The 24,825-nt window shown below is 38.2% G+C and overlaps 1 protein-coding gene across 1 annotated transcript; it reads right to left on the bottom strand.

Annotated features, from left to right (window-relative positions):
- Nucleotides 1-6,058: 6,058 nt before the first annotated feature.
- On the bottom strand, nt 6,059-18,219 carry glipr2 (GLI pathogenesis-related 2). Its single transcript, XM_080433497.1, has 12 exons — nt 18,119-18,219; nt 17,700-17,728; nt 16,270-16,479; nt 15,819-15,896; nt 14,596-14,745; nt 10,657-10,718; nt 10,457-10,521; nt 10,042-10,070; nt 8,588-8,806; nt 8,137-8,214; nt 6,919-7,068; nt 6,059-6,291 (listed from the first exon to the last, which is right to left on the bottom strand). The coding sequence occupies exons 2-12, from the start codon at nt 17,704-17,706 to the stop codon at nt 6,221-6,223; spliced, it is 1,119 nt and encodes a 372-aa protein (XP_080289623.1). The 5' UTR covers nt 17,707-17,728; nt 18,119-18,219; the 3' UTR covers nt 6,059-6,220.
- Nucleotides 18,220-24,825: the final 6,606 nt, after the last annotated feature.

Genomic DNA, 24,825 nt, shown 5'->3' with positions numbered 1-24,825 from the left:
TTTTGTGAATAACAGATTGTGCACTTAGAGTGACATGCTACTGTATGTATCTTTTTTAGAGCTCTTTGGAGGCAATATGGCTTCCTTTGACTCAGCATCTTTCAGCACACTGCAGCATCAGGGCCACGCCCCTCCCCCATCAGTTGCCATGAGCTGGCAACTGATGCTCCTAGGATATTATGAACTCTCACACCACTAATACTCTCTGTATTTTGTGAATATAGCAATTTTCTTCAGGTGTCTGTTATGTTATTTTGTCAACCAAGGACTTGAGATGCTTAATTTCCTTTAAACATATATATTTTTAATTTAATTGTACTTTAATTTGAATATGTATGCAGAATTTAATTTCATGTCAGACATTTGGTAAGAAAAATATTGTGTTTGCAAATGTCAGATATCTCATTTGGAACCGAGTTCTAAAGCATGTTATAATGCTGCAGACGGTAGAATTTGGATAGAAAATAATCAGACATGCCACACCCTGGCTGCATGCTTCAGCTGCTGCTATTGATTGTACTATACAGCTCAATGAGGTTGTGGAGGTAAGCTCGACAACAGCACATGGCCATCCTTATATTATCAAAAGGGCGTGTCCATAAAAAAAAAAGGATATTTGTATCATGTGTCTTACAGCACTTGGAACAGAAAGCTTATGTGGTGTTGTGTCTTTGTCACATTCCAATTCTTCTCATTCATCTTGCATATGTAAACCGACACTGCCATGTCCTCTGAAAAATATAACCACCTACAAATAGCACAAATAATCTAGCAAACAACATCAAACAACACACGGAACACAGTGTTCTCATAACAGCTTGCAGCAACTGATAATACACAGGCATAAGAGATGGAGGAAGAAGTGCATGGTGCTGTATTTACATATTCAAATTTTAAATACGGAACACAATGGAGTATTGATTCTCGACAAAATGGGGAAAAGGGTTTTGCCTTGTGCTGTGATATGCTGTTGAGCAGGTTGGGCTGGGACTGTGTGTGTGTGTGTGTTTGGGGGGGGGGGGGTTGACAGGTGTCAGGCAGGCCAGGAACAGCTGGGACCATGTACTGTACGTCTGCTCGGAGGAACCACTGATTTGACCACATATCAGGTTACTAGTTCCCCATAGGGTTAGCATTCAGTTAGCAAGATGTTTTGCGTGCTACTCTGTACCCACAAGCTTTTCAAGCAGTCAGTGACTTCAGCACACATACAGATGACTGCAGATGATCAAAGTGTTCCAAAGCATAATAGCAGTGCGTTCTGTGTTTGTGTGAATCTGGGTTACACCCATGACCAGGTATTGTTGAAAATAATCTATACAATCCAGCGCCTGCAGTGGGGGAAGGAGAGGTCTACTGAATAATACAGAGGGAGAAAATGCACCCCTCCATTGATTTCCTTTCCCAGTGATTTGTTATGCGTGCGTGCCTTTAAGAGCCCTGCTTCGCTGCCTCCATGGCCGCTCTCCAAAGATTTGAGTCAGGAAGCGCAGCTGATGTTAATGTGGCCAGACAAGTCATCACCGGGCTATGCGCAGCCACGTCTATGGAGTATTACTGAGGATGATACTCAGCTGTGGCTGGGGGAAGTCCACCACCGAAACACACAGCTAGGACAGGATATTGCATTACCAAATACATACAGCCCTCATAATGCAGTGGCGTTGCTGCAGACTCGGTCTAGCATAGCTAGAGCTAAAGAGGGTGTAGTTGTGGGGAGCCATGCCCTTTGACCTTCCATGGTTACGTATGATGTCTTGTGACTTGGATATACATATATTATTAAAAATCATTTTTTTTTATCAATTACACACCCCATGAAGCCTTGAATTCATGGAGATTATTTTGTTTTTGTCGCATTCCTGAGCCAATAATTTTATGACCAGGTCATCGGTCAATAGGAGACTCAGAGACTCCGCCGGCCATCAAATTATTGGCTTAGGAATGCGACAAAAACTAAAAAATCTCCATGAAGTTTTTTTGATTAACTACTTCTTTAACATTATGTGATTCTGTGAACCTGAAAATTAGGATCATATATAAAGTGGAGAAATTCCATGCTTCATGAATATATCACATTGCACACCACAACATTTGTTAAACAAAAATTATATTTATTAAAATCTAAAGTATGAGCCATAACACGCCTGGCAAGCCTCAGTGGCAGTAAACTGTACTGTACAGTATGTTCATCCGCAGTGAATATGGTTTGTGGTGTCATTGGACTTCCCACATGGTCTGTATGTTGTGTTTGTGTTCACTATTGTCCTCATGTTTGTTTTGAGCAATTGTTCAACCCTCATGAAAGAAATTCTGCCGTAATGGTTGTGTGGCAAGAAAAGGAACTTGAGCTCTGATAAGCCTTTGATGACTTCATACTTGATTGATGGAGCATCAATCAAGTATGAGGTATAGGAGTATTAAAGAACAACTACAGGAGGTAGATATGTCCGAAGGCCATGTGATTCATGGAGGAGAGAGGTATAGATTCTTTGTTGATATGTGTTTTTTAAGCCACAATGGACGGGTCGGTAGAGTGACTCCAGGGTGGGAAGATCATTCTACTGCAGTGGTGCCACTTGGGGTAAATCTCTACAATATGATCTGATTTATGAAAAAACATCATGACTTCATGACATGACATCATTATCTTAGCTGGATTGTGTTGTAGAGCAGCGATTCCCTAGGGCCGGGGCCCCCTGGTGGGGCATGAGGATATTGCAAGTGGGCCCCCAAGTAATTGGCAAAACACTAAGATTTTATTGATAATATAATATTAATATTAAAAAACGTTATGTAAAAAAGAAAAGTAATGGTATTTTTTCTTCTTCTTTAAAACCTTGAAAATGTGTTTTCATTGTTACCGGTAAATAGGAACTTATAGTATATTACTACGTTAGTTCCACTTATTCAAGCCGGATCAATTGACTGATCAATAAAATAAACATGCTCTGAAAATGCACACAGCCCACCCGTATTCAGCTGCTGTGTTAAGTGGTCAGATGGGTGGGCTGCAAACACTTTTGAGATGTTCAAGTGGGCCTTGATCCAGAAAAGGTCGGGAACCACTGTTGTAGTCATTCAGTCATTTCTTTACATCACATTACATTATTTACTGTCATTTAGCAGATGCTTTTATCTAAAGCGACTTACAACATAGTGCATTCAACATAGGGAGCCAAGAAAACTACTCACCAGATGTCTTAAAGGCGAATTTTGGACTAAGGTTTTCTTACCTTTGCTATGATGTTATGATATCTTAGGATGAATGGTACAGTAGAAAAATGTCATAACTCCATCCCGGGTCCGCCACAGCTTAAAACGTGCGCGGATAGGCCTTGCGTTAGATCGCATATTTTAATAGCTTTTTTATTTTGTATATTTTTTTAGATCTGACGTTCATAGTGACAGAACACTGTAAAAAAAAAAAAAAAAAAAAAAAGTCTCCCTAGACGAGATTGAAATCTCGAGATTTCAATTTCGTCTAGCGAGACTTCCGAGTTTTTTTTTTTTTTGGTTGCATAATGTTCTGTCACTATGAACGTCAGATCTCACCAAAATTCTCCTTTAAGTGCATTCTCTACTAAAACAAGCAACTAAGAGCATACCTAGCACTAAGGTAAAAGTGCAATATATCAGCTACCTACTTTCTTAAACAGATGAGAAAAATAGGAAAATCAAATGAGCAAGAGCTAAAACAAATAAATGTATCAAATAAACAAGATCCAATAAAACAAGAGCTCATACAAATAATTGACAACAAATAGGCAAGGCTAAGAGGAAGGTTCCTTTCTTGCTTTCAATTTGGCAGGCTGTTAGGCATTTAGGGGATACTCATCCAGAGTGCCGCAAAATGTGTGACTCACTATGACAGGCACATGGATAACTAATAAAAGAGATCTTTCAGTTACGGCACAGTCTGCCTAGCGTCACCCAAATTAAACAGAAGCCTTTTAAATTAGAGACAGACACAGTTTCTATTCTATTCTATTCTATTCATTCCATTCAGTATTCTACATCAACATCCTTGTGCTTAGGTTGCTTCTTCATGTTGAGTTATTTAGATAGACATTCAGTAGTATACTGTTTGCTTGACCACAAATGCTACATATCATGTTGTTTAGAAAGATGACAGGTTTGATGTTTACTTGGTATCCTAGTTTCATTCATGATTTTCTTTGCACTCTCCTTACTAGACCATTTACCCTGTGATTTGTGTTCATGCATGATAAGTTTAGCATTGGATTATTATTATTATATATATATTTTTTTTTATAAAAGTCTGTCAAAGATTTTAAATGTCAAATGTGAACAAACAAAATAGTTGAAAACCAAATTGGATACATCTGGTCTGTGCTAAGTGGATACGCTATAACTTTACAGTAGGTCTTAACAAGCAGAGCATTGCACTTCCTGCCTTTGTTCCTGCCCCCGCATCTGACCAGTACACGCCCTTCTTCTTCTTCTATTAGGGTTTATTGGCGGTTGGTAAACATATTTGTGGATTTACCGCCACCTACTTGTGTCTTTATTCAATGCAAATAGTCCCTACTTATGATTGAAAGCCTGAGTCACCCATAATACCTATAACTAAATACATAACTTAAACAAATAAAACTCAAAATTTGTCTATCAAATTGGTCACTCTAAGATACTCAAATATATGTCTATAGCACCTTTCCCCTGACCCTTTGCTTAGTATATTTACTAAATCATATACAGCTCTTTAATTTCTGTTAAATTCTCAATTAGTTGTCTTATTTCTAATTCATATTCTCTAAAGTTCATCATCACATCGTTCTGTTTCTTCCTCCCCACAATGATTACATCTCCCTGTGCTACATGCCCTTCAGACAAGCTCATTGTTTTATGAAGGTTAGTGCTGCCACCTGCTGGCTATTGTCCCCTCAGATAATGTTCAGTCACACTCACAGTCATTTAAGTGACCATACTGTGTAAGCAGCAGCATGTGGTGGCAGTGATGAGCTGTGGATTTTTGAACTAGGGGGGCTATATTTTCTGACGTCACGTGCACGCGCACGTGCACGCATGTGCACATAGCCAATCAGCTCAGTGCTAGTTGAAATACTGTATTCAACATGTGATTTTTAATGTAATTATATATTATTATTTAGTTGCATTGTTAATTTGTTGTTTTTATTTTTGTTTCAATTAATTATTTTATTTTCCTTTTAGTTTTATATAAAAGCCCTTTACATAGACTCACCCACACATAAGTACTTAAAATAATCAGACAACTTGTCTTTGTCTTGTCTCAGAGAACCTTCACACTCTGCAGTGCAGAGACTGTTGTCTCTCATTGTGAGAGGAATGTACACATTCAATTCAAGTCCATGGCTTTTTTCGAGTAGCCTAATGTTATGCAAAGCAGCCAGGTAGACGCTATTGAGAACGGCTCGCCGCTGACGGCGCGAACCTTGAGAGGCTATTGTTTAAACTTTAAGGTGTTAAGACCGCAGCTGACGGTGTGTGCTCGCGCGTGCATGTGGAGCTCCCAGCCCCCCAGCCAGCGCCAGAACTAAGGGGTCGCCGACCCCCCATAGCACCCCCTACAGCTCATCCCTGTGTGGTGGTGAATCATTGATGTCCATCTTCTGTGTCCTTGATCGATTGACTGCTAAATGCATTTGTTGTAGTAAAGAAGGTGCTGTATTATATTCACTATTGTAACTCTGTTAGGTTTGAGTTTTTTAGGACTAGGAGGAAGCAAAAAACACTGAAAGTAAACACTGATGCTGATGAAAAGAAACTAAATCTAAAGCTTTTTAAGAAAAAAAGAAAGAAAGAAAACAACCCTGAAAAGACATGGATAACGATCAATGAAGAGTAAACAGAGGTAGAAATGCCAACCAGGTAGGATGTGCATGTTATGTTATGTCTCCAGTGAGCTTAATGTTTGCACACAGATCAGCTGAGAGAGTTTACTCAAATATGACTGGAATTGTATTTGTCTCAATACTTCCATAAAATGTGCTTCTTTCTTTTGACCATTTTAAGATGAAACGTTTTCACAAATGTTAAAGAAACTCAACTTGAATACATTGTTTTATGAATTTTATTGTGCAAGCTTTTCCAAATGCATTATACATGAAAAACATCAGATTTACAAAACACACTTAACAAAAGAGACAAGAAGAACAAACAACATGATGAAAAGAGAGACTGTGATGAGAGAGAGACTCCTGGATCTCCGGGTTGTTTAAAGTAACGTGCAGTCTTTTTTGTTCTTTCCATTCCCATCACTGGAAGCAGTGCCGCTTTTGCCGTCAGCTGTAAAATGTACAGCCTTTACACTGGAATGTGACAACAAAACCACATGAGGTATACGTCTGCCTGTCTGGTAGGAAATGCTAGAAGACTATTAAAGCTCATGCAGACCTTAATGTTAACGACATTAAAGGGTGTGTATAAGTGTTAACTATTTGTTAAAATAAGTAATAAATAGCTCTATATTCTGATAGCAATCATTGCTATAGAGTAGAGGTGGGCGATGATTTTCCATGGGGGCCACATGAGAAATAGCTCAGGCTTCGTCGGACACAAATCAACTTCAATTTCACTTTATTGGCACGTCACTAGTTAGTTTTCTGTACAAGCTATACCCACAAAGTTATGTTTTAAATAATAATGAGAATAGAATATCAAATATACATGAGTACTCAAAAAATAAGAGAGAGCACCTCAGTCTCTTCTGCAAATAAATGAGAAATAAGACAGATTATGTCAGTCAAATATGTATGGAGTGGGAAGCACCCTGTTACTGACCACTGATTACTATTGGAATATAGATCTTTAACTTTTTAACAAAAACACTTACTGGTACACCCCCTTTAAATGCAGAAACTTAAAATAGAAATGTGGCCAGTAGGTCGAGCCAGTGCTACAGTGCTGTGTTACCTTTGGGGAGGACATTCTCCTCAAAGTTTCCCTTCTTGATCATGTTGCCGGCGGGCCTGTACTGGCCCACTACAAAGGCCTTCTTACCATCGGTGGCCATGCCCACACCCACCTCCGTGGACTCCTTCCACACCACCTGAGTGAAATAACCTGCAAGGGGAGCCACCACAGCATGCATCAGATTCTCTTTGTGGTTTATATGGGTATTTTCACACACAAAGACGCATGCACAAGAGTGTATACACAACAAGATATAGATAGATACTAGCATATCTTCATGTCGGGCAGAAACCTTGTATCTCTATATTTTTGTCTTTTTGTCTTCTCATAAATTAGTGCCCTAATTTATACTTCGCTGTATGACAGTGTTGCGCTAAAGTAGAGATACATTCACAATACATCACGATGTGACGCATTGTGAGCTTGTAGATCTGTTATTTGTGCCTTTTCATATATATATATATTTTAAATATTTGCCTATAATGACATGCCCAAAATAGGGACGCTAGGTTGAAAGTGGTTAAGTTTGTCTGAAAAAGTAACTTTTTTTTCGATATACAAGATTTCTGCTAAAAACAACGATATGTATACACACAAAACCATGCAGAACGCACAGACAGACATACTTACACAAGTGCACTCTTAGACACCGACAGATACACACTTGAATACACAAAGATATACAAACACATACGTACATACACATGCCTTACACAGATACATACAATAGACATAGTTAAGACATATTCACATTCCACCATGCACATACATGTACACAAAGAAGCACCTGGTGGACATAACATGTGTTTCTAATGTGCATTAGTTGGGTCAGCATGGGTAGGGTTGGGATACGGAACTGGAGGAATCGGAGGAACCGGGATTGGCTCCATCACATTTGGAACCGTTTACGGAACCGGTTTATCACACTGTCAGATCTGGTTTGTGGACTTTACGTCTGCTATACAATTAAAATACCAGTGGTTCTCAAACGTTTCAATTTCAATGACCACCAAATGGACCACCAATTGGAACCCCCTCAAGTAATCCTTTTGGTCCCTGTACCTCACTTTAAGAACCAGTAAGGTATATATATAGGAATACATAGGAATAGTTAAAGGGAACCGCTAAGCTTAGGAATCGGACCGTTAAGAGGGAATCGTTAAGGAACCGGAATCGTTAAAATCCTGGAGCATGGATGAGTTGAGTTGTTGCATTTACCAGTGTTGGTGCCAAAGCCAGGCTTGTCCCAGCTGTAGTCCTTGATCTCACCGTACCAGCTGTCAACAGCCTCCTTCCCTATGTCACACAGCATGTGAAAAGTTATGTTACAACACAATAATACAACAAAGAGACAGACTGCCTATAATGCATAATTTGCATATATTTCATGGACTCCTCTCTATTTTGTGTGTTGTACTGGAAGGTCCTGTTGGACGTATGTCACATGTGTTAATATTTATTAATTTAGGTATTAATGTATTATTTATATGTCCCAGCATTAGTGGCCCATAGACAACGTGTTGTCTTATATGTTTATTGTACTTGAGTTAATTTGTCATAACCATTGAGGCAAATGAGTTATTTGGGCACACACATGAGATAATGTCAGTCTAACCAACTACAGATCAGCTGGGACTATTAGGAAGGATGCTATGACTATCTATCTTACCAGTCAGATCATCAATCTTGGCGCTGCTGGATGCAAAGTAGACGTTCTCGCCATCAACGGTTTTGCTGTGCTCCAAATTGCCAATTGATAGCAAGTGGACGGCCCATTCCTGCGCAGATATGTTCAACTCGGGGCTCTGTTTCAGCGGATCAGTAGAATGATTCTTCCTCATTACATTGTGGGTGGCAACAAACTCTTTTCTAAAGCCAATACCAATATCTGTAGACAAAAAAACAAAAAACTAAACACAATAGTCGGAATGATTTCAGAATGATTCATAATAGTGTTGGTAATTCGTAAACCCACAATGTCCCAAACAAACAACACCAGAACAGGTTTATAATAATTGTAGCCTGCTTTAGAAGTTAATTAGCGGTATACTGTATCAATGCACCGAGCAAGAGAAAGTATGCAAAGCCCTTCTTGTGCGAGAAGCCTCAGCCATAGACCGCTCATTATGTTGTGTGTGACAAACAGAAAACTATTAAAAAAAAATATTTCCTCGAATTTCCATCTGTGGTAGGTGTTACCTCCAATGCAATCCCTGAGGGATCTATAGGGAGGGCGTTTTGGCCAAACTGTTACTAAACCAGAAGAGCCTCTGCCCTTTGCAATTAGTACTGAATGTGTTGTTTAGTCAAAGCCACATTTTAATTAACATTTAGCATTTTAGGCATTTAGCAACGTACTAGTCCAATAATAAAAATAAGCTTAAACATTACAAGTAAGTGGTATTATTTTTAGTACAAGCATCAGAACAATAAAACATTCCTGTCATCCTAGCATGATCATGGAAAGGTGAAATAACTTTGAATAACTAACCAGGGCTAATGTAGAGGGATGGAACAATTGTTGCCAGGGTACCAAATGTACTTAATTGAAAAAAAAAATCTAAATCAAAGAAGGTAACTTTACACCACCTAGTAATTAACAGTATATAATTATTTTCCAGTCATCTTTCCAGTCTGTCTAGGCCAGTGGTTCCCAAACTGTGTGCAGAGGAACAGTATTTTCACTATGAATACAGGTGTGCCTTGAGTCTTTGCTTGCCCATTGGTGTGCCTTGGGCACAAGAAGTTTGAAAACCACTGGTCTTAGACTATAGAAGCATCTCTAAAATGAACAGGTATATGGGGATAGGATTAATTACCAGAACTAACAAGCTGAATAGTCCTTGGACATAACAATAGAGAAACACAAATATAAATTCCTCCTCGATGGAGTTCAGGTTACTTACTTTGTAAAATCCTGAGTGTTCATTTAACTCTGAGAGTATACAGATGTAATGGACCCATAAGGGTGCATTTGGTTGCATTTGTACACTCTCAGAGTTACAAATGAATAAATAAGGATTTATGAGAAAGAATATATATATATATATATATATATATATATATATATATATATATTTGTATTTTTTTACACATTTACTGTAAATGTAACTGTGCACTAACCTGTCATTGTGTCTAATGTCGTGAGTTGCCTGGAATGAAAAAACAACAAAAAAGACAAACAACATATAAACAGTTAACATACACTGGAGCACATATGGGAAAAAAGGGCGGTCTGCAAATGACTAATACCCAGAACAGTTCAGAAATTGTTCAAAACTTTAACAGTTTAAGCTTCTATGCATAGTTTGACGTTTTATGTATAATATAAATGTAATATTTAATATAATAACTTTTACATTAGGTGCAACAGTAACTATTTTGAGATGATAGATGAAAAACGAAGAACTAAACTTAACTAAATTAATGGTGATAAAAAAAACAAAGCACTTTATTCAAATGATTCAATATTAATTTAACAGACAGCATGCAAACTCCCTTCTCTCTGCTCTATAGTAAGCCCTCATACAGTACTCACCTGGTGGGAAATGAACCAAATGTCTGAAGGTAGGTCCTTGTGAAGATGAAGTTGCTCTGCTGTTTCTAAGTCAGCACTTATATACACATGAGCTGCACCTCTGTTTCCCCAACTTTACATGTGGAGGAGGAGACAGACGCACACACCCCTAGCTTGTAATTATTACACTGTGGCTCTACATCTTTTGTTGCTTTGCATACCAAAGAGGACGTTTGGAGTACGGTCACCAGACATCCTGTTTCAAGCTGGGTGTCCACAAGTCCTGGCAAATATTTGTGAAACACAAAACCAGTTTTTTTTTAGAATTACAACCAAATTGTCCTGTTTTTCAACACAATTAAAATGACACTTGTTTTGAGCACTGTTTATCATGTTGTGTTCTGTTTGAAATGTGCAGTCACTAGGTGTGCTGGCTAAAAATAATTGTCCTCCATCCTGATGACAAATGCCAGGCAAAACAAAAAGAAAGAAAAAATATTGTCAAAAATAGTCGATCTACGAGCTCACAATGTGTCGTATTTTGAGCTTGTAGATCGACTATTTCCGCTATTTTGAAAGAGGGCTTAAGTGGTTAAGGGTTTCGGTGTGGGTGTGAAAATATGGTGCACCCTAATTTAGAGGAGCTCACACTTAAGCTGCACCTTTATCCAGTAGCCTACATTCGCAACCTTTTGGCCACGGTTAATGTGATGCCATTCTTTTGCCATCCTGGTGTTAAACTTGCTGCATAGTTAAAGGATATAGATTTTCATTCCCGTCTAAAATCACAAAAAAATATGCACTTTTGGCATTCAGACTTCTTAATAATATAATATTAAATGTAAAAAAGAAAAGTAATGGTATTTTTTCTTCTTCTTTAAAACCTTGAAAATGTGTTTTCATTGTTACCGGTAAATAGGAACTTATAGTATATTACTACGTTAGTTCCACTTATTCAAGCCGGATCAATTGACTGATCAATAAAAAAACATGCTCTGAAAATGCACACAGCCCACCCGTATTCAGCTGCTGTGTTAAGTGGTCAGATGGGTGGGCTGCAAACACTTTTGAGATGTTCAAGTGGGCCTTGATCCAGAAAAGGTCAGGAACCACTGTTGTAGTCATTCAGTCATTTCTTTACATTACATTACATTACTGTCATTTAGCAGATGCTTTTATCCAAAGCGACTTACAATAAGTGCATTCAACATAGGGAGCCAAGAAAACTACTCACCAGAAGTCTTAAAGGAGAATTTTGGACTAAGGTTTTCTTACCTTTTCTATGATGTTATGATATCTTAGGATGAATGGTACAGTAGAAAAAAATCATAACTCCATCCCGGGTCCGCCACAGCTTAAAACGTGCGCGGATAGGCCTTGCGTTAGATCGCATATTTTAATAGCTTTTTATTTTATTTTATTTTTTAGATCTCGCTAGACAAGTCTCGCTAGACGAGATTGAAATCTCGAGATTTCAATTTCGTCTAGCGAGACTTTTTTTTTGGTTGCATAATGTTCTGTCACTATGAACGTCAGATCTCACCAAAATTCTCCTTTAAGTGCATTCTCTACTAAAACAAGCAACTAAGAGCATACCAAAATTCTCCTTTAAGTGCATTCTCTACTAAAACAAGCAACTAAGAGCATACCAAGCGCTAAGGTAAAAGTGCAATATATCAGCTACCTACTTTCTTAAACAGATGAGAAAAATAGGAAAATCAAATGAGCAAGAGCTAAAACAAATAAATGTATCAAATAAACAAGATCCAATAAAACAAGAGCTCATACAAATAATTGACAACAAATAGGCAAGGCTAAGAGGAAGGGTCCTTTCTTGCTTTCAATTTGGCAGGCTGTGTTCTGCTTGTTCATGTTGAGTTATTTAGATAGACATTCAGTAGTATACTGTTTGCTTGACCACAAATGCTACATATCATGTTGTTTAGAAAGATGACAGGTTTGATGTTTACTTGGTATCCTAGTTTCATTCATGATTTTCTTTGCACTCTCCTTACTAGACCATTTACCCTGTGATTTGTGTTCATGCATGATAAGTGTAGCATTGGATTATTATTTTTTATTTTTTTTACAAAAGTCTGTCAAAGATTTTAAATGTCAAATGTGAACAAACAAAATAGTTGAAAACCAAATTGGAGACATCTGGTCTGTGCTAAGTGGATACGCTATAACTTTACAGTAGGTCTTAACAAGCAGAGCATTGCACTTCCTGCCTTTGTTCCTGCCCCTGCATCTGACCAGTACACGCCCTTCTTCTTCTTCTTCTATTAGGGTTTATTGGCGGTTGGTAAACATATTTGTGGATTTACCGCCACCTACTTGTCTCTTTATTCAATGCAAATAGTCCCTACTTATGATTGAAAGCCTGAGTCACCCATAATACCTATAACTAAATAGTAAATAAAACTCAAAATGTGTCTATCAAATTGGTCACTCTAAGATACTCAAATATATGTCTATAGCACCTTTCCCCTGACCCTTTGCTTAGTGTATATTTACTAAATCATATACAGCTCTTTAATTTCTGTTAAATTCTCAATTAGTTGTCTTATTTCTAATTCATATTCTCTAAAGTTCATCATCACATGTTCTGTTTCTTCCTCCCCACAATGATTACATCTCCCTGTGCTACATGCCCTTCAGACAAGCTCATTGTTTTATGAAGGTTAGTGCTGCCACCTGCTGGCTATTGTCCCCTCAGATAATGTTCAGTCACACTCACAGTCATTTAAGTGACCATACTGTGTAAGCAGCAGCATGGTGGTGAATCATTGATGTCCATCTTCTGTGTCCTTGATCGATTGACTGCTAAATGCATTTGTTGTAGTAAAGAAGGTGCTGTATTATATTCACTATTGTAACTCTGTTAGGTTTGAGTTTTTTAGGACTAGGAGGAAGCAAAAAACACTGAAAGTAAACACTGATGCTGATGAAAAGAAACTAAATCTAAAGCTTTTTAAGAAAAAAAGAAAGAAAGAAAAAAACCCTGAAAAGACATGGATAACGATCAATGAAGAGTAAACAGAGGTACAAATGCCAACCAGGTAGGATGTGCATGTTATGTCTCCAGTGAGCTTAATGTTTGCACACAGATCAGCTGAGAGAGTTTACTCAAATATGACTGGAATTCTATTTGTCTCAATACTTCCATAAAATGTGCTTCTTTCTTTTGACCATTTTAAGATGAAACGTTTTCACAAATGTTAAAGAAACTCAACTTGAATACATTGCTTTATGAATTTTATTGTGCAAGCTTTTCCAAATGCATTATACATGAAAAACATCAGATTTACAAAACACACTTAACAAAAGAGACAAGAAGAACAAACAACATGATGAAAAGAGAGACTGTGATGAGAGAGAGACTCCTGGATCTCCGGGTTGTTTAAAGTAACGTGCAGTCTTTTTTGTTCTTTCCATTCCCATCACTGGAAGCAGTGCCGCTTTTGCCGTCAGCTGTAAAATGCACAGCCTTTACACTGGAATGTGACAACAAAACCACATGAGGTATACGTCTGCCTGTCTGGTAGGAAATGCTAGAAGACTATTAAAGCTCATGCAGACCTTAATGTTAACGACATTAAAGGGTGTGTATAAGTGTTAACTATTTGTTAAAATAAGTAATAAATAGCTCTATATTCTGATAGCAATCATTGCTATAGAGTAGAGGTGGGCGATGATGTTCCATGGGGGCCACATGAGAAATAGCTCAGGCTTCGTCGGACACAAATCAACTTCAATTTCACTTTATTGGCACGTCACTAGTTAGTTTTCTGTACAAGCTATACCCACAAAGTTATGTTTTAAATAATAATGAGAATAGAATATCAAATATACATGAGTACTCAAAAAATAAGAGAGAGCACCTCAGTCTCTTCTGCAAATAAATGAGAAATAAGACAGATTATGTCAGTCTCCTTTGCAAATAAATAAAAAATAAGACAGAGCACCTCAGTCTCTTGATTGATCAGTCAAATATGTATGGAGTGGGAAGCACCCTGTTACTGACCACTGATTACTATAGGAATATAGTTCTTTAACTTTTTTAACAAAAACACTTACTGGTACACCCCCTTTAAATGCAGAAACTTAAAATAGAAATGTGGCCAGTAGGTCGAGCCAGTGCTACAGTGCTGTGTTACCTTTGGGGAGGACATTCTTCTCAAAGTTTCCCTCCATGATCATGTTGCCGGCGGGCCTGTACTGGCCCACTACAAAGGCCTTCTTACCATCGGTGGCCATGCCCACACCCACCTCCGTGGAATCCTTCCACACCACCTGAGTGAAATGACCTGCAAGGGGAGCCACCACAGCATGCATCAGATTCTCTTTGTGGTTTATATGGGTATTTTCACACACAAAGACGCATGCACAAGAGTGTATACACAACAAGATATAGATAGATACTAGCATATCTTCATGTCGGGCAGAAACCTTGTATCTCTATATTTTTGTCTTTTTGTCTTCTCATAAATTAGTGCCCTATTTTATACTTCGCTGTATGACAGTGTTGCGCTAAAGTAGAGATACATTCACAATACATCACGATGTGACGCATTGTGAGCTTGTAGATCTGTTATTTGTGCCTTTTCATATATATATATATATATATATTTTAATATTTGCCTATAATGACATGCCCAAAATAGGGACGCTAGGTTGAAAGTGGTTAAGTTTGTCTGAAAAAGTAACTTTTTTTCAATATACAAGATTTCTGCAAAAAATAACGATATGTATACACACAAAACCATGCAGAACGCACAGACAGACATACTTACACAAGTGCACTCTTAGACACCGACAGATACACACTTGAATACACAAAGATATACAAACACATACGTACATACAAATGCCTTACAGACACATACAATAGACATAGTTAAGACATATTATTCACATTCCACCATGCACATACATGTACACAAAGAAGCACCTGGTGGACATAACATGTGTTTCTAATGTGCATTAGTTGGGTCAGCATGGGTAGGGTTGGGATACGGAACTTGAGGAATCGGAGGAACCGGTATCGGCTCCATCACATTTGGAACCGTTTACGGAACCGGTTTATCACACTGTCAGATCTGGTTTGTGGACTTTACGTCTGCTATACAATTACAATACCAGTGGTTCTCAAACGTTTCAATTTCAATGACCACCAAATGGACCACCAATTGGAACCCCCTCAAGTAATCCTTTTGGTCCCTGTACCTCACTTTAAGAACCAGTAAGGTATATATAGGAATACATAGGAATAGTTAAAGGGAACCGCTAAGCTAAGGAATCGGACCGTTAAGAGGGAATCGTTAAGGAACCGGAATCGTTAAAATCCTGGAGCATGGATGAGTTGAGTTGTTGCATTTACCAGTGTTGGAGCCAAAGCCAGGTTTGTCCCAGCTGTAGTCCTTGATCTCACCGTACCAGCTGTCAACAGCCTCCTTCCCTATGTCACACAGCATGTGAAAAGTTATGTTACAACACAATAATACAACAAAGAGACAGACTGCCTATAATGCATAATTTGCATATATTTCATGGACTCCTCTCTATTTTGTGTGTTGTACTGTAAGGTCCTGTTGGACGTATGTCACATGTGTTAATATTTATTAATTTAGGTATTAATGTATTATTTATATGTCCCAGCATTAGTGGCCCATAGACAACGTGTTGTCTTATATGTTTATTGTACTTGAGTTAATTTGTCATAACCATTGAGGCAAATGAGTTATTTGGGCACACACATGAGATAATGTCAGTCTAACCAACCACAGATCAGCTGGGACTATTAGGAAGGATGCTATGACTATCTATCTTACCAGTCAGTGTAATCTTGGCGCTGCTGGATGCAAAGTAGACGTTCTCGCCATCATCGGTGCTGCTGTGCTCCAAATTGCCAATTGATAGCAAGTGGTCGGCCCATTCCTGCGCAGATTTGTTCAACTCGTTGCTCGGTTTCAGCTCAGGAGTAGAATGATTCTTCCTCATTTCATTGTGGGTGTCAAGGAACTCTTTTCTAAAGCTATTATCTGTAGACAAAAAAAGAGAAAACAAAACACAACAGTCGGAATGATTTCAGAATGATTCATAATAGTGTTGGTAATTCGTAAACCCACAATATCCCAAACAAACAACACCAGAACAGGTTTATAATAATTGTAGCCTGCTTTAGAAGTTAATTAGTGGTATACTGTATCAATGCACCGAGCAAGAGAAAGTATGCAAAGCCCTTCTTGTGGGAGGTGTCTAAGCCTCAGCCATAGACCGCTCATTATGTTGTGTGTGACAAACAGAAAACTATAAAAAAAAAAAAAAGTCCTCGCATTTCCATCTGTGGCAGGTGTTACCTCCAATGCAATCCCTGAGCCATAACCTTCTTGAGTTAGGGAGGGCGTTTTGGCCAAACTGTAACTAAACCAGAAGAGCCTCTGCCCTTTGCAATTAGTACTGAATGTGTTGTTTAGTCAAAGCCACATTTTAATTAACATTTAGCATTTTAGGCATTTAGCAACGTACTAGTCCAATAATAAAATAAGCTTAAACATTACAAGTAAGTGGTATTATTTTTAGTACAAGCATCAGAACAATAAAACATTCCTGTCATCCTAGCATGATCATGGAAAGGTGAAATAACTTTGAATAACTAACCAGGGCTAATGTAGAGGGATGGAACAATTGTTGCCAGGGTACCAAATGTACTTAATTGAAAAAAAATCCAAATCAAAGAAGGTAACTTTACACCACCTAGTAATTAACAGTATATAATTATTGTCCAGTCATCTTTCCAGTCTGTCTAAGCCAGTGGTTCCCAAACCGTGTGCAGAGGAACAGTATTTTCACTATGAATACAGGTGTGCCTTGAGTCTTTGCTTGCCCATTGGTGTGCCTTGGGCACAAGAAGTTTGAAAACCACTGGTCTTAGACTATCAGAAGCATCTCTAAAATGAACAGGTATATGGGGATAGGATTAATTACCAGAACTAACGAGCTGAATAGTCCTTGGACATAACAATAGAGAAACACAAATATAAATTCCTCCTCGATGGAGTTCAGGTTACTTACCTTGTAAAATCCTGAGTGTTCATTTAACTCTGAGAGTATACAGATGTAATGGACCCATAAGGGTGCATTTGGTTGCATTTGTACACTCAGAGTTACAAATGAATAAATAAGGATTTATGAGAAAGAATATATATATATATATATTATTTTTTTTACAAATTTACTGTAAATGTAACTGTGCACTAACCTGCCATTGTGTCTAATGTCGTGAGTTGCCTGGAGTTAAAAAAAAAAAAAAAAAAGACAACATATAAACAGTTAACATACACTGGAGCACATATGGGAAAAAAGGGCGGTCTGCAAATGACTAATACCCAGAACAGTTCAGAAAATTTTCAAAACTTTAACAGTTTAAGCTTCTATGCATAGTTTGACGTTTTGTGTATAATATAAATGTAATATTTAATATAATAACTTTTACATTTGGTGCAACAGTAGGCCTAACTATTTTGAGATGATAGATGAAAAACGAAGAACTAAACTTAACTAAATTAAGGGTGATAAAAAAAACAAAGCACTTTATTCAAATGATTCAATATTAATTTGACAGACAGCATGCAAACTCCCTTCTCTCTGCTCTATAGTAAGCCCTCATACAGTACTCACCTGGTGGGAAATGAACCAAATGTCTGAAGGTAGGTCCTTGTGAAGATGAAGTTGCTCTGCTGTTTCTAAGTCAGCACTTATATACACATGAGCTGCACCTCTGTTTCCCCAACTTTACATGTGGAGGAGGAGACAGACGCACACACCCCTAGCTTGTAATTATTACACTGTGGCTCTACATCTTTTGTTGCTTTGCATACCAAAGAGGACGTTTGGAGTACGGTCACCAGACATCCTGTTTCAAGCTGGGTGTCCACAAGTCCTATTTGTGAAACACAAAACCCATTTTTTTCAACCAAATTGTCCTGTTTTTCAACACAATTAAAATGACACTTGTTTTGAGCACTGTTTATCATGTTTTGTTCTGTTTGAAAGGTCCAGTCACTAGGTGTGCTGGCTAAAATAATTGTCCTCCATCCTGATGACAAATGCCAGGCAAAACAAAAAGAAAGGAAAAAATATTGTCAAAAATAGTCAATCTACGAGCTCACAATGTGTCGTATTTTGAGCTTGTAGATCGGCTATTTTGAAAGAGGGCTTAAGTGGTTAAGGGTTTCGGTGTGGGTGTGAAAATATGGTGCACCCTATATTAGAGGAGCTCACACTTAAGCTGCACCTTTATCCAGTAGCCTGCATTCGCAACCTTTTGGCCACGGTTAATGTGATGCCATTCTTTTGCCATCCTGGTGTTAAACTTGGTGCATAGTTAAAGGATATAGATTTTCATTCCCGTCTAAAATCACAAAAAAAGATGCACTTTTGGCATTCAGACTTCTGATCCAATTACAACAAAACAAAGCAATTTTGGCATCATTTGTTTAGAGTAAATTGGCTTGCGGGGAGGAGGGTTGACGATTGTGGCTTGGGTATGTCAACGAATCTCTCTGTTGTTATTCAACTTGCTGTAACACAGAACTACTGTGTTACTACTGTAGGTTTGCCCAGCTTTGCTGTACTTAACTGTAAATCCACTTGATAATAGGCAAGACTCCTGCCCCAATCGAGTTACCTCCCTGGATTACCCTAAAAGATTAAACAATAACACCTTTGACAATGTCAAGTACCAGGGATTAATTAGAGTAATTTAGGCGTATAGAGAAACCATGCGTTTGCCAGACAAAAGCACATAAACAGAGTGTGGGTCCCTGAGAGCATGTCATAGGCCTACCCTGCGAAACAGGCTCTGGTGAACACTTGTCCATAAAGCACCCATGTTCATTCCTTCCTGCTGTCCAACAGTGTTTAGCTGCAGTTACCACCGCTTTTAACAAGTTGGGAGCCTGAATGAAACCCAGACAAGCAGAAGACTTCAAAAGCACATGGCACTCATTAGCCAACCGTTAAAAGGCTGTATCTCCAGGGCCTTAATGCATGGCTATGTTTACTGTAAAATCTAGCAAAAAGGCTTGTATAATCTGTATGCGATGATGATTATGCTTACTTTACAATTTTAAAATATTATATAGTACAATGGCACGGCTTCTTCATCTGGGGTTGCCCAAAGTAAAACAACCTTGTAGAATTCACATGTTGTAGGTTCATGTTTGCAAAAAAGTACGATTTTTATTTCTTCTTACTTTAATCTAGTTTATGTGATTATTTGCTGTAGAAGCCAGTATACTCTCACAATCCATATGATAGCATTGCAGTTGTCTGTCTGTCTGTCTGTCTGTCTGTCTGTCTGTCTGTCTGTCTGTCTGTCTGTCTGTCTGTGTGTGTGTGTGTGTGTATCTTTTAGGCATACTGTTACTCACACAGTATGGCTCTTGTGTTAATAAAATGCCTACAAACAATCAAACAAAAACAGAGCAGACAGACATCACATAAAAATATATACACAATAACAATAACATTACTCGATGTACAATATTGGGCTTACAAGTTTCATAATGATGGGTTATGATCCATGCACCCCTAAAACGCCATGCACGCCTCCTTAAAATAGCATGCCAAGCTCACACCAAAACCCAGGCCCACCCCCTAAAACGCCATGTTATGCCCATGTCAAAACAGCCCAAACATGGCATGGCACGGCACTCCCATACCCACGACAAAACACCATAATAAGCATAACTAATCATTATAATAATAATTATAGCTCAGATTTATAAGTACCCAAAATCGCTTTACATAAAATAAAAGGAACCAACTTTCTTAAGAATTTTTTTTTATAAAAGGCTAAGCATGGGTTGGGGGTACATCTTAACTCGGCCTCAGCTGTGAAAGGCTATCCTGAAGAGGTGGGTTTTGAGTGTGGTTTTGAAGGAAAGGAGGGAGGGGGCGTCTTTAAGACCAATGGCACTCACTGGTATTTTTGAGTAAATGTAAGGGGATGTTAATTCACGTATTAACATCTCTTTAGTGTAGTTAGAAAGTTTTATGAACACTATCGATAAGCACTTACAGCAGTCTAAAAACTATGTCAGTAGAGATTGTAGCTTTTACTTAAACACACTCTGATAAAGAGGCTCTTTGTTTTGAATGTTAATAGTAATCTTATACTTGACCTCAGAGAGTGGCTTATAATGGTAGTTCTGACCAAGTTCATCTAAAAACATGTGAACCACAAGGCTTAATTCACCTGTAGCTCACCAGTATTCACCACACTGGTGAATACTATTAACATTAGACACCACTAAGTGGTGTGTAATGTTAAGTTATGATTGTTTAGGTATTATGTTAGAGATGGATATGTTTTGGTAAAAGGTAAAATAAATAATCAGTTTAGGCGTTAGGTTAAAGAACCTAAACCCTATGTATAGAGTATTTTGTTAACTGGGGTGCCCTAACTCAAGTACAAGTTCAAGTTCACAATCTACAACATTTGAACTTGTAGATCTGCTATTTTCTCTGAATGTTAACCTATTATTATGCCCAGAATAGGGATGCTAGGGTTTATGTTAGGGATGCCACCGATTTTTCGAATTTCCGAATATTCGTTAGTCTCCATAATCGAAAATGATTTTTAAAATTCGATTTTAATTATATATATTTTTTATTATTATTATTATTATTTTATTTTTTTTGTAACTTTTTTATGCCTTAGTTTCAATCAAAATATATGCTAATACTAATAATAGTAATATTATGGTCTTAATAATTGTAAATGGCCACAGTTTGTTTTACTGTAAAGTGGAGGAAGACAGCTGTGCTGTCTGTGCAGCCACACACTCAGGGCCGGATTGGCCATCGGAAGGACCGGGACTATGAAAAAAAAGGGGGGGGGGGGGGTGGCGGTGCCGTCGAATAATCGAAAAATATTCGCCAGGGCTGTCCGAATTTCGAATTGGCTCAAGGTCAGATTGTGGCATCCCTAGTTTATGTGGTCAAGTTTAGATGTGGCCTTGGTGTGGTCAATGCCAGATCTGAGAGGGCAGTTAAGCCAGTGAGATTTCTTGACCTCAAACTCCCGAAATGGGGTACAGTTTCCGGGGCCTGATGTAATTATTTTAGAATTTTATGCTTTGTTTTCTGATAGGAGAGTATTGTAGAGAGATCGGAAAAAAGGGCAGAGCTACAAGAGACATACAACACAAGACGGAAGTCTTGCTCTCAACTTGTCTCAAGGAACAATGGTCAGTGGAGTAACTGGCTGAGGCGCCAGGCATAGTTGTGCACATTTTAGGAGACAAAACGGTCTTAAAAGATCAGACTGAAGTTATGCAAGGCTTTGTTAAACGCCTCAGGTGTTGCTGGGCAGGGTTACAAAGTCAAATGTCAAAGATTTGAACCGACTGTAATGTCTGAAGGACGCCTTAGGATGCTTTTAAGCTGCACTATGCCTGTCTCAAGTATGCAGGCATGTTTTCTGACCGCACAAATACAGAGTATAGGGTGTGACACAACTATTTGTTTTTATGGCGTGTGTGTGTGTGTGTGTGTGTGTGTGCGCGCCTGCGTGTGTGTTTGTGTGTGGCCTTGCGTGCACATGTGTGTATCTGTGTGTGTGCGTTTTTCTTTTATGTATAGACGTCCTCTTTGGTTTTCAAACTGTGGGTCGGGATTTATATGTGGGTCTCAGCAGGAGGCCAGGTGCATGCATGCACAATTTCAAAGTAGGCGTTGTTTAAGTTATTTTAAATACAATTCCATGCACTATTTTGTCAACTGAATGTACATTTCTATTGTAAATTGTTGCTTAAAAAAGGTGATCTTGACATGCCTTGCATGTCTAATTTGATCATTGGTATGTTCGGTGGCTGAAAAGGGTAATAAAATAAACACAAACAAACCTAATAAAAAACTTTATTAAGGCTAAGAAATAAAAATAACTCTAAAAACAAATTAAAATAGAACGCCAAATTGAAAATAGAACGGCAAAACAACTAAAAGCAAAGAAATAAAATAACTCTAAAAGCAAATTAAAAATAGAACGGCAAAACAACAAGTGCTAGGGGGGCGGGATTAGTTGAGGGAAAGTACGTCTGAAGAGGTGGGTTTTTAACGGTGGTTTTAAAAGATGAGAGCGAGCGGGCAGCTTTGAAGTGGGTTGGAAGTGAATTATACAGAGAGGGAATAATGTATTGATAAACAATATACCGTACATAGATAAATGTTAATGTTGATAACGAGAATACTTATTTTACTCATATTACAAAATACTTGGTGAGTCCTGAGCCAAAAGTACCTCCACACTCCACAGGTGTGTCATGGCATGAAAAGGTTTGGAAACCTCTGCAGTAGAGGACATGGAAATGTCATGACTCATGTTCTACAGTACAGTATATCGTCACTGTCAGCAGTGGTGTAAAGTAACTAAGTACATTTACTCAAGTAACTGTACTTAAGTACAATTTTTAGGTACTTTTACTTTACTGGAGTATTTCCAATTGTCTATACTTTTACTTCTACTCCACTACATCTCAGAGGCAAATATTGTACTTTTACTCCACTATTATTTGAAAACTTTAGTTACTAGTTACTTTGCAAATATAAATTGTTACATTATGAAACATACATTAACCACTTTAGCCCTATTTTATACCGAGGCTATTTGAAAATAGCCGATCTACAAGCTCACAACGCGTCGCGATGCGACACGTTGTGAGCTTGTAGATCTGCTATTTTCAAACATTTTAGTACTTTAAATTTTGGTACTTTTAGTACATTTTGATACCAATACTTTTGTACTTTTACTCAAGTAAATTTTGAATTCCGGACTTTTACTTTAACAGAGTACTTCTACATTGCAGTATTGATACTTTTACTTAAGTAAAACATTTCAGTACTTTTTCCACCACTGACTGTCGGGTGACGTCCAAAGCTGTTACTTTACAGGAAATGGAAAAAAAAGAACCTGTATTCCGATGGATCCATCGGAACACAGGGGTAGTCATTATTAAGTTACTACTAAGTCACAAGCTCTTGTTAATACTTTTCATTGGTTAAATATTTATAAACCCTACAAACAGCCGTCCTTATTGAGCATGTCATTATAGGTGCAATATTTCAAAAGATTTCACAATTTATCCGAATTATTCAAAAATAACACTATTAACAGTAAACTGTTGCAGTAGCACATATTTTATTGTTAGAAAGCAATGAGTGTTGGCCTGCACCTATAGGCTCTAAAGTAGCCTGACAGCGCGCTGCGGGTTCGACTCCCTGTCCCGATGGCCTTTGCTGCATGTCACTCCCCACTAGCTCTCTCTTGTGTCAGACTGCTATCCTATCAATAAAGGCATAAAAGCCACAATAAAAAGTGTTGACAGACATATCACTCACTGTACAATCCATGACATCAACAGTCTCACATTTGTGGTTCGGGGCGACGGATTTGCATAAAGCCATAGCCTCAAACACCTGTTTTGGCATGTCTTAAAAATGGAGGTAAATGTCAGGTTCTGACTGAGTTGTTAAGTGAGTGTTTGAGGAATGCAAGGCTTTGTTGAAGGATGGGGGCTACAAATCCTGCCTTATGGGGACATATGGCCTATAGGGCAGGATCTCCTGTTTCTGTAGCGTGGGCAGCTCGATGTACAAGTACACCTAATACCACTGTCTGCAGTGTTCAATTCAATTCAACTCACTTCAATTGAATTCGATTCCATTTTATTAATCCATGAAGGCAATTAGATTTTGGGCTAAAAACAAACAGGAAACAGCCACATGCACCGACAGACATTTACAAGCAAAAGAGCTGTTTGGGACTATGTTGGACTGCAGGATGGAATGGTCTGCAGTTTTGGGTATTTCTGTCATGCAAGCATTTTGTTTTCCTAGTCATTACGTTAGAGATGGATAGGGTTTTGGAGGTACACAAGTATTCAGTTTAGGCCTTAGGCTAGATATTGTTAAACGCCTACAAGCTCGCAATTATCTACACTTGCACAATGATCTGAGCTCACAATGTAGGTCCAACCAGTCAGATAGGAAGAACACGACTTACTTGGTTAAGTGGTGTTGTTCCTATCTGACTGCCAGGACCTACCAGGTTAGTTACTTTCACCTCATCTCTCTCTCTCTCTTTGATGTGTACTTGCTATCCGAGTTGTTGCTCATACTTGTTTTCTTAATACTCTAATAATTACACTACAAGCCTGTTATTGGTGTATGGTGCTGACTGCACCATGCACTTTGTAAGTCACTCTGGATAAGAGCACCCGCTAAAACATCTCACATTTGTTTAAACCTACAAACCTGGACAAATTATACTCAAATAATCTGGATGAATAGCACTCCTGGAAAAATATGTGTGTTTGTTTGTT

The sequence above is a fragment of the Gymnoscopelus braueri genome (genome assembly GCF_963280865.1).
Source record: "Gymnoscopelus braueri genome assembly, chromosome: 7".
NCBI lineage: Eukaryota > Metazoa > Chordata > Actinopteri > Myctophiformes > Myctophidae > Gymnoscopelus > Gymnoscopelus braueri.
The sequence above is the reverse complement of the archived record's forward strand: the minus strand, read 5'-3'. Positions and strand labels throughout refer to the sequence as shown.